We start from the raw sequence: 11,122 nt of genomic DNA, 5'->3' as shown, positions 1-11,122 counted from the left end.
TATTAATTTTTGTTAATCCTAGTAGGTGAAAGATGATAACTTAGAATAAATTGCCTTTTTTGAACTGTTGAATAGTATTGATTTCAGGGTACCATGTTTCTCTTATAAATGCTTGGTTGTGGTAGATTCTCCATAAATAGTTGTGAAATGATTGACATAATGAAGCATAATTGCATTGCTAAATGTTAATTGAGGAATAATTTACAAAGAGTAAAAACCACTCTTTTCATGTGCAGTTATATGACTTTGGACAGACATACACAGTCATGAGACCACCACTTCAATCAAGGTACAAGATATTTCCATCACCTGAAGTTCCTTCATGTTCCTTTTAGTTGTTTCCCTTCTGCCTCCAGCCCCTGAACTGATGTAATCCTATAGTTTTTACATTTTACAGAATGTCCTATCAATAGAATTATATAGGATTAACTTCTTTAGCTTGGAATAATGTTTTTGAAACTCATCCATGTTGTTGCATAAGTCAGTTCTTTTTATTGCTGAGCAGTATTCAGTTGCATGGACTTACACCACAATTTATTTATTCTCCTGGCTAATGGTCATTTTGTTGTTTCCAGCTTTTAAATGTTTATTAATAAAGCTGTCATAAACAGCATACATGTTTTTTGACATATGCCTCATTTTTCTTGGATAAGTACGTAGAAGTAGGATTGCTGAATAATATGGGATATGTGTATGTTTTTAATTTTATAAGAAACTGCCTTGCTGTTTTCTGAAGTGATTAACATTTTTTCATTCCTACCAACCCTCCCTATCTTGTAAACAGTTAGTACTTTTAGATTTTTATGTTAGTCATTATTATAGGTGTTGAGTTGTAGGTTATTGGCCTCATCGTGGAAATCTAGAAGCATTAGAAGGAGGTGGTCAACAGTGATAATGCAGACATATAGAGTAGTGAGGAGAGGTTATTGGATTTTTTAGTACAATTGTGACTTTTGAGGAATGACATTCAAGGGAAAGCTCAGAATATAATACATAAGAGGGGAGTAGAGAAGAGGAAGACTAAGACAGATACACATTTAGTAATTTAGGGCAGGATATGACTAATGAAGTGTCATGATAAAGACCCAAAGTTGAGAATTCAGAGGTAAGATAATAATATCCTATTGGGGCAAACAGATAAGCTTTTCAGGGAACAGTATTTTAGCTGGACCCAAATGTGGCTGCATAATGTTTCAATCATTAGAAAGGTATGGAATGAGTATTGAAGTAGGAGTCAAAGGTGTTCTTGTTAATAGACTTCTAGAATGCTGGCATTGGAGTTACCTAATCTTTGTTAGACACATGACTAGTTTGACAATATTTCTGCTGAATTATTCAGTTAGTCTCTGCAATAAATACCTGCAGTGACTGGCTATTCATGAAATAGCTCTTTCAGGTTATTCTTTCATTATATTTATACTAGAGTCCTGGTGTATGAATTCATCCAGGGCATGTCCAGCCCATCTCGCCCAGTCCCGATCGGCGCTGATCGGGGCCAGTCGGCCAGGGAGGGATCACGGGAGGGTTCCAGGGCATGTCTGGCCCGTCTCACTCAGTCCGGATCCGCCAGACCCAGCAGCAAGCTAACCTATTGGTTGGAGCATCTGCCCCCTGGTGGCCAGTGCGCGTCATAGTGACTGGTTGAATGGTCGGACATTTAGAATATTAGGCTTTTATTATATAGGACTAGAGGCCCGGTGCACCGGATTCGGGCCTGAGGGGATCGGCCCACTGTGGGGGTGCTGCTCATCTCAGTCAGCCGAGAAGCTGTGGACCCGCCCTCTGAGCGGCACTCCCGCTGTGGGAGCGCCCTGACCACCAGGGACCAGCTCCTGCGTTGAGTGTCTGCCCCTGGTGGTCAGTATGCATCATAGCGACTGGTCGACTGGTTGTTTTTTCCTCCGGGAGTGAGGTGGAAAAACCCTAGATCACCTTCTTGAATTCTTGGGCCTTTGTAAATGCATTTTGTCTCAGCCCCTCAGTTCGCCTGCTTGCCTCTTCCTCTCTCCCTGCGGTGTCTCTCCTAACCCAATCCCTCCTCTGTTCCTGGGGCGCGGGGGGGGCGCGCCCCCCCCCCCCCCCCCCCCCCCGGGCCTGCTCAAGCCGCTACCTCGCCCGCAGTCCCTCCCATCCACCTGCGCGCAGCCTCCTCCTGAGCGGTTGTGATGTTACAGTGCCCTGGACAGTTTGCATATTACCTCTTTTTATATATATATATGATAGGATTGAACCTAAATCTAACTTTCTGTAATTTCTATTTACTGTTCAACCAGTATTGAACTTGTACAGAGTAGAACAGAAATGTCAGCTCATTTTTTACTTTATATTCATACTAGCCTTAGGTTGTTTGCTTTGGGGACAGTTCCATTATATGCTACTAATTCACTGACTTTAAAAAGTAAACAAAAACCTAAGTGCTTAACTAAAAGCTGAGGTTTTAGTCATGGGAAGAATAGAGGCTAATAACTTTGGTTGATAACAGGTTTTTTAAATATTCGTTTTGAAATTGAGGAAATCTGAGCATATTGTAGATACCAATAGGAAGTCCAATATGACTTTCTTTTCTATCTTATTTGTGTGTATGTGTTACTTTTTCCCTCTGCTCTTCTCAATGGCTTATGAGTATTAAGAGATTTAGAAAAAATGGTAACAGTTGATATATAGAGCATTTTCCCTGGGTATGTGCTTCAGGAATTAGTCTAGGCAAATGGAGAAGGAGACATTTTTAGAAATAGGAAGGAATAAAAGGCTATTGATGAAGGTACACATGGATTTTAAGTGTGATGGGACAGAGTTGGTCAGTAGAATGGTCTTGGACATAGCTAAGGCTCAATAGATAATGAGGGAAGCTGGATATAATGTTGGTATTTGGGTGCTAGAGGCTAACAAACTTCTGAAGATCTTTTTTTGTACTGTCTTGGTTATCTTTATTGACCTGCATAGTCTTGTAGGCTTGACCAGAGATCATGTCTCAATTTGTAAATTAGGAAATTGAGATTAAAAAAAACACATGACTTTTTATTCTGAATGGGTAATTTGGTTCTTTCTTTCTCTTGGCTTTCTTATGTGCACTGCCTTGCATGAATAATAAACACAAATTTTATATTAGTCAGCTTTTTCCACGTCCCAAACTACCTTGTTTGGTGGTTCATCTATAATTTATCTCTAATGCTTCTTTGATGCATTCTTTATTTATTGAACTGTTAATTTTCCTACTCTGGGGGAAGGGCGGGGGGAGATGGAAGAGATGGCAGTTGCTTGTGTAGAACACATAAATTAGTCTGTCATTAAAAAATAGATTAATCAGTAAGGTTGTGCCATCCCCAATACCTTTACTTTCTGCTTGATTTCCATCAGTCGGTTATATTTTAGCCCTCTAAATTCTGATTCACTTTAAATCAGACTTATGGTAAAGAAGTAACTGATCTTTAAGTTATATTTGTCAGTATAATTAACTTAAAACCCATCCTCTGAATGACAACTTTCTTTCATTCTATCATCCCTGTGGAGGAGCCTCCTGCGCCTTAAGAAAGAGGCTCTGCATAGCCTCATATTGTATAGCCATTTGTTAGGCTTTTACCAGATTAGCATTGCCTTTTCTCATTTACCATTTCAAATTACCTCCTTTGAATAATCCTATATAATGAAACCCTAATATGCAAATCGACCAGATGGCGGAATGACTGGTCGCTATGACGTGCACTGACCACCAGGGGGCAGATGCTCAGCGCAGGAGCTGCCCCCAGTTGGTATGGTCACTGCTGCATTCAGCATCCCAGATTGTGAGAGGACAGGCCTCTAGTTTATTGAATAATAATCAAATAAAAGTTACCTCCATTTCCTATTCCCTTTGCCTAGCTCTGATCTAAATGGATGATACCATGATCATGATATTTCAGTGACTTTCGAGGTGGTAGGTAATTTGAAGTTCCTCTTGAACCTTGCTACAATAACTTTTTAGTGTATTTTGACCCTTCCTTTGATATTGATAGGTGTAGTCTATCAATATGTACCTTTTTTTTACTTTGGTTGTATGTGAGAAAAATGATAAGTGAATATGTACCTTATAAATGTGATGAGATATTTGGGATAAATGAGGAAGTGTCACTGTAGAAAATTTGGAAATATGGAGGAGAAAGGGAACAATGAAGTTCCCCAACCCAGAAACAATCCTTAATATCATTTCTGTCTTTAACCATTTGAACAAAACTGTTTTTAAAAATTTTTTTTATTGATTTTTAGAAAGAGGGGAAGGGAGAGGGAGAGAGAAACATCGATGAGACAGGAATATCATCCATTGGCTGCCTCCTGCATGCCCCACACCAATCACATTGACGATCAAGCCCACAACCCAGGCATGTGCCTTGACTGGGAATTGAACTATGACCTCCCAGTTCATAGGTCGACACTCAACTGCTGAGCCATGCAGGCTGGCTTGTTATAATTTTGACTGTTCTGGGGCTGTAAACATATAAAACATTTACTTTAAATGATGAAAGGTTATGTTTCTAATTTTCTTTCTTACTTTTTTTTTGTTTGTATTTTGTTTGTTAATCTTCATCCGAGGAAATTTTTCCATTGATTTTTTACTTTAGGGAGAGTAGAAGAATGAGGGAAAGACAGAGAGCACATCGATCGGTTGCCTCATGCACTGGCCCAGGCCCTGGTTGGGGCTCTGGGCCGGTGAGGGGCCTGAACTAAGGTATGTGCCCTTGACCAGAATGGAACCCAGGACCCTTTGGTCCACAGGCCAACGCTCTATCCACTGAGCCAAACCGGCTAGGGCTGTATTTGTGTTTCTTGACCTTATCTTTGAGATTTCAGCTTAAAAGTAATTTTTAGCATAGCACCTAACACATTCTGTTCTTTGTTTGCTTGTTTAATATTCCTTGACCGACTATACACTCCTTGAGGGCTAGAGTCTTATCTTGTTAGTGTATTTAACTTACTATAAACAGTACAGTACATGGCTTAGTTAGATGCCTAATGGAAAGAAAGATTGGAAGAACTTACACCAATTAATTAAAAAATTTTTCTTTTGAGTACCAAGATTATTGTTGATTTTTAGTGGTAATCATTATTGTGAAAATATGAAGAAGAGACAAGTTAGTACTTCTTCCATAAGTGTAATCTCCCAGTCCTGCCCTGTACCCTCTAACTAGTTTTTAAAAATGAATTCATGAACATAGGAGATAATGGTCCCCAAAGGAAAAAAGGTGCTATGAATGGAAAATCTTGGTTACTTGTTCTTACTACTTTTTCTTATAATCTGAGGCAGCACTGGACTGTCTTGTTCTTGGTTACTTGATTTTACAGTTTTGGAAATAACTGTGCTACTTCTCCCTTTTGAGGGATAAGGGCAGGAGATGCAGATGTTGGAGGTTACCAGTGGTTTTTCGGAATTCTTTTGCCATTTTAAACTACTTTTTAATAAGTGGTATTAATATTCTTAATTACCACTTGTATGGCTCAGAAAATTTATTTCATGGAAGTTTACAAAGATGACTTTCCAATACTTAATTTTCTTGTGTTTGCTCCCTTAGATTTTGACATTGTGCAGCAAAGAAATGGTTATGGAGAAGCCCAGTCCGCTGCTTGTAGGGCGGGAGTTTGTGAGGCAGTATTATACTTTGCTGAATAAAGCTCCAGAATATTTACACAGGTAAATTTTAAATGGTTTATTTTAGTATTTTTTATTTAGTTTTATTTTCTTGAATATGACTTGACATACTGTCTTCCCTGTCACCTCCTGTCTTGACAGTATCTTTTGTAAACCTTATCTAATATTTGAACCATCTGGTGGCTAAAACCATTTTTTAAAAAAATGAAATCCACAGTAAGAAAACCATTTCACACAATATAACACATCACATGCTTATGCATGTGCACAAAATTATATACTCTAGTACTTTATGTTTCATTTAAAAAAACAACCATCTTTGGCTTAACAACTAATGAGTTCCAGTCTGCAATTTGAAATCATGGGCTTAAGTCACCTCCTTAAAGTTTTCTATAGCAACATTAGGAAATGAATTCATTAAGTGATTATACTTGTGAACATTTCTTGATTAATCTGCAAAATAGTATTTCTTGGTAAAACAGCAACAAGAGCCTTGTTTACTATTTTGGTAAGAGTTGGAATTTGTAAGCTTATTTTTTCCAGAGATTGAAATGAAATTGATTTATGTTCTTTCTGATATATTTTAGCAGATGGAAGATAAGTGAGACTTTTGTAAGTATTAGGCTTTGCAAGTATTTGTTGTAGAATACTCTAGCCAAGTGAGCTAAGGATAAATATATATATTATTTATAGGTTCTCTTATAAGGATGCTGGTTATTCTGAAGTTAGACTTTGCAATATGCCCTGCATTGTTAAACATGTGTATTATTCTGTGTTGTTACAGGAGACATTTTTATATAGCAACACCCCCCCCCCAACCTAAAATGAATACTTATACATTTACCTAATTATAAAAATAAAGGCTTTCTTGTTGACAGTGTTTGTGGAAGGAGAATAGAATTAATAGGGTCATTCATGATTTGAAATTTAATCTTTTTACAATGTAGGTATTAACGTTTTTAGCTTTATTTTAAAGCAAGGAACTTTTTTTATAATGATGAAAAAGTAAAATGTAAAACAGACTTTCCACCATCATTTCAAATAGCAGCACTACTGTTTTATACTTATGTAACCAGTTTCCCTAGTAATGAAAATTTAGTTTGTAATTTTGTACTGGTTAATACTGTAATGAATATCCTCACACATACATTTTTGTGCGCCTTAAGAATAAGTTCCTAGAAGTCAAAATGTTAAAAGTTTTTCTTAGGCGCATTTAGAGCCAAGTTGTCCTCCAGTGAAATAATAGCAGTTGATGTGCATGCCAGTTTTACAAAATTGGAGGAAATAGTATAAACTTTAAAATATGGGTAGCAGTTAAAAGTATGGACGCTGGAATGAGACAGACTGAGTTTATGTCTTAGCTGCCCCACTTGAAAGGCGTGTGATCTTAGGTAAGTTAATTTAACTTCTTCTGAATCTCAGTTTGCTCATTTAGATAATAGCACTTATTTCATGAGTTTGTTGTTAGGGTTAAATGAATCAGTATATGTAATGCACTGAGAACATTACTTGACATAGAGGAAGTCTTAAACATGTTTTATGATTGAACTTGAATTCTCTTTATGAAAAAATCAACCTTGCATGTTTGATAACCCTAATTTAGAAAGATATTGATTCTAATTGCTTTAGGTAATGCCAGAGAAGCATCGTGTACTTAAGAGCAATATAAAAATATTAATAAAAAATTGGGTGTTGAAATAATGTAGATTTTTTTATATAGTCTCTGAATTATTTGTTATTTTAAATCTAAACTGATTTAATCTAAACCTTTCAAGGGTTAGTAATCATTTGGAACTCAAAAAGTAGAATGTTAAACAGCATTTGATTCCCAAACTAATCTAGATTACTGAGTTTTTTTATCTAAAGGAAAAGAAATGGGTCAACTACTGCAGCACCAGTATGTAGAATGTTTTATGAATATTTCATTTTTCCACTTAACAAAAAATAGATGTAACAGGAATTAGATGAGAATAGCTAATGATCTGGGTGCATGGTGTATTAGTGTGCTAGATACGCTAATAATTTTATGTCATTATTCATTTAATCCTCCTATGGGGTAGTCATTGTTCTGATTTATAACCACGGAAAGTGAACTTAAAAACCCTAAATATACTTAAAATTATACAACTAATGAATGAGAGAGCTGGACCTGGAAATTAGGTCTCTCTGATACCAGAACTCTATTGCCTCTTAGACTTCTCTTGATAATTGAATATTAATCATTATCAATGGTTTTACAGGTTTTATGGCAGAAATTCTTCCTATGTTCATGGTGGAGTAGATGCCAGTGGAAAGCCCCAGGAGGCTGTTTATGGCCAAAATGTAACTATCAATTTCATATACATTTTAGATTTTTCTTGTGTGTTGATAGAGATTTGAAAAATAGCCTTCGTGTGCCCATTCTCCCCCCCGCCTCCCATTGCCATTAATTTCTTGAATGTGATCATTAGTTGTAACTAGAATTTATGTTACAATAATTGTGGATTGTGCTTTGAGTTCTTAAAAACATCCATTTTGAATGAAGCACATTATTACATTGGGGTGGATACAAAGGAGAAGATGGGATGTTTTCTATCCTTGATGTATTTTATACATAAAACAGTTGAGACAATGTATTAAGTTTATACAAATGTGGGCTGAATGTTACTTTAAATAGGGATGTACAGAAGTATGTATGCTCCTTAATGATTTTGTAGAGAATGGGATGTGGGATTTCAGCTAGACTCTGAATTACAGGATTTGGCCTTGCCAAACGAAGAAATTGAAAGTAGAAGAAATGGCCTTAGCAAGCATAGCAAGCTATGCGGTCAAGGAGTAGTCAACACATTTTGTGTGAGTAACTAAATGCCCAATACAGAATATGGCAGGAAGCTTTATAAAGCCCATATTTCTGCATAATAAGAGACGCCATTGTGATTTCTTGTGTCAAGAGTTGACATGTTGAAAATGGTGGCTTAGGAAGACCAGTCTGGCAGTAATACATAGTATGATGAAATGGATTCAAGTGAGGCAGAAGGATTAAGTAAATAATCTATAAATTGTAAGGAAGAAATCAGTGAAGTTTTGTTGTAGTATTGTATAGGTAATGCAGTATCACAAAAGTTTGTATTTTTTCCCTTCTCCTAATAAAGGATATACACCACAAAGTATTATCTCTGAACTTCAGTGAATGTCATACTAAAATTCGTCATGTGGATGCTCATGCAACCTTGAGTGATGGAGTAGTTGTCCAGGTCATGGGTTTGTTGTCTAACAGTGGACAACCAGAGAGGAAGTTTATGCAAACCTTTGTTCTGGCTCCTGAAGTAAGTTTTCATTTACATGATTTTGTTTGGCTCTTAGTTGCTTGATGTGTCCAAAGAGTTTCTTCTTACCAGCTTGGATACATATACATGTAACTTTTTTGAGAAATTTGTAGTGAACATGTTGATATAATTTACTTGAGCTTTTTGTGTGTGTGTGTTTGCACTCTTTGACTAGAGGTAAAAGACAGATACTGATACTAATGGGTAAATAGATGATTAAAATTACAGAACTAATAAAAAAATTACGTTATGTTTAATAGGTTACATATTAAACGGAATGGGAAAGTTTCATTTGTTAATTGTTCAGATTCTCTTACATGGAGTAGACATTTCTTGAGTTCCAATATTCTTTGATTGATCTTCTTTAGTTTACTTTATTAACATCATATAGCATGTTAAACTTTGGGAAATTATATTGAGTCTACGTTATTTCTATAGTATTAAAATAGAAATTGAATGTGCCGTGTAATTTGTTCTTTTTGTGTTGTGCCACCTTTATGGGTACTTATGGCATATTTGTATGTTTTTTTTACAGGGATCTGTTCCAAATAAATTTTACGTTCACAATGATATGTTTCGTTATGAGGATGAAGTATTTGGTGATTCTGAACCAGAACTTGATGAAGGTGAGGTTACTTTCAAGGTAGAAAGGTTCTTTCATCACTCTTTAAGGAAAAGTATGAAACTTACAGAAGCTTTTGTATAACTGAGTTCAAAACCCCTTTCACCTTTTGGTTTTTGTTATAAACAGTATAGGTGTTCATTATATGAAATTATAAAAAAGTCAGACAGAGAGTGAAAAAAATTCTCAATCTCATCCTTTATAGATAACTAAGAGTTTGGTGCAAATTACAGAATTTTGTTGAATCCTGTACTTGGCCTAAAGCTTGCTTTTAGGCCTGACTGGTGTGGCTCATTGTTGAGCATTGACCTATGAACCAGGAGGTCACGGTTCAATTCCAGGTCCAAGCATATGCCCAGGTTGCGGGCTCAATCCCCAGTGTAGGATGTGCAGGAGGCAGCTGATCAATGATTCTCTCTCATCATTGATGTTTCTATCTCTCTCCATCTCCCTTCCTCAGTGAAATCAATAAAAATATTTTAAAAATAATACTTTTAATTTTTTACGTAATATTTTTGTTGACTGGTAATTTTTTAGATATACCATAATTATTTAATTGATCTTCCATTGATATACATCATTTTTTAAATTATTATTTGCTCTATTGAATAGATGTGACAAAGGAAACTGAGTTATGGCTTTGTAATTTATTTCCTTTCTTTTCCTTACTAATGGATTTTAAAAATATATATATATATATTATTGATTTTTTACAGAGAGGAAGAGAGAGGGATAGAGAGTTAGAAACATCGATGAGAGAGCAACATCAATCAGCTGCCTCCTGCACACCTCCTACTGCGTATGTGCCCGCAACCAAGGTACATGCCCTTGACCGGAATCGAAGCCGGGACCTTTTACTCCGCAGGCCGACGCTCTATCCATTGAGCCAAACCAGCTAGGGCACTAATGGATTTTTTAAAAAAATACGATTAAATACCAAACTTTATCTTGCTTGCTCTTCATTTTTTTTTTTTTAGAGACTAGGGAATATCACAAATTAGTGCTTTTGTAAGAAATATGACAATTTTTTGCTATTTACTATCATATCACTGCCTTAATCATTAAAAATATGTATATCACATTGTGTGTTGAACCTCTTAAAAAAAAGATTTGGTATATTATGTGTTGTCAGAATCGGAAGATGAAGTAGAAGAGGAACAAGAAGAAAGGCAACCATCTCCAGAACCTGTACAAGAAAATGCTAACAGTGGATACTATGAAGCTCACCCTGTGACGTAAGAATAGTGCTTGCAAAGTTAAATTTGTTCTATATTATAACGTCAGGTGGTTTTTGCTCCTAGAATTGTTGGAAGTTTTTGATAAAGGTACCTATTAGGACAGTATTTGAGTACTTTGAAGAAATTTGGAAATAATTGTTTTAATTAATTAAAAAATTGAACATGGTTTAGACCAAAACCACGATCACTTACTGATAATGCAGATCACTTAGGACAATACAGAGTGAGCATTTTATTTATTTTATTTTTTTAGATTATTTTATTCTTTTTAAAATTTTTTTAAATTAAATCTTTATTGTTCAGATAATTACAGTTGTTCCTCTTTTTCCCCCCCATA

General features: G+C 35.9%; 1 protein-coding gene across 2 annotated transcripts in view; it reads left to right on the top strand.

Moving 5' to 3' along the window:
- The first annotated feature begins 5,543 nt into the window (after positions 1–5,543).
- The window catches only part of G3BP2 (GTPase activating protein (SH3 domain) binding protein 2), a 19,933-nt gene continuing 14,354 nt past the window's right edge, over positions 5,544–11,122 (top strand). For both annotated transcript variants that reach the window (XM_014537812.1, XM_014537804.1), the window contains exons 1-5: positions 5,544–5,662; positions 7,861–7,942; positions 8,752–8,925; positions 9,461–9,551; positions 10,680–10,782. In XM_014537812.1, the coding sequence (XP_014393298.1) occupies positions 5,568–5,662; positions 7,861–7,942; positions 8,752–8,925; positions 9,461–9,551; positions 10,680–10,782 (545 nt within the window). In that variant the 5' untranslated portion in view covers positions 5,544–5,567. The remainder of the gene's footprint in view (positions 5,663–7,860; positions 7,943–8,751; positions 8,926–9,460; positions 9,552–10,679; positions 10,783–11,122) is intronic.

This window comes from Myotis brandtii, unplaced genomic scaffold (assembly GCF_000412655.1).
Source record: "Myotis brandtii unplaced genomic scaffold, ASM41265v1 scaffold1038, whole genome shotgun sequence".
NCBI classification, from domain to species: domain Eukaryota; kingdom Metazoa; phylum Chordata; class Mammalia; order Chiroptera; family Vespertilionidae; genus Myotis; species Myotis brandtii.
Note: the sequence above shows the minus strand (reverse complement) of the source record. Positions and strands in the feature narration are given on the sequence as shown.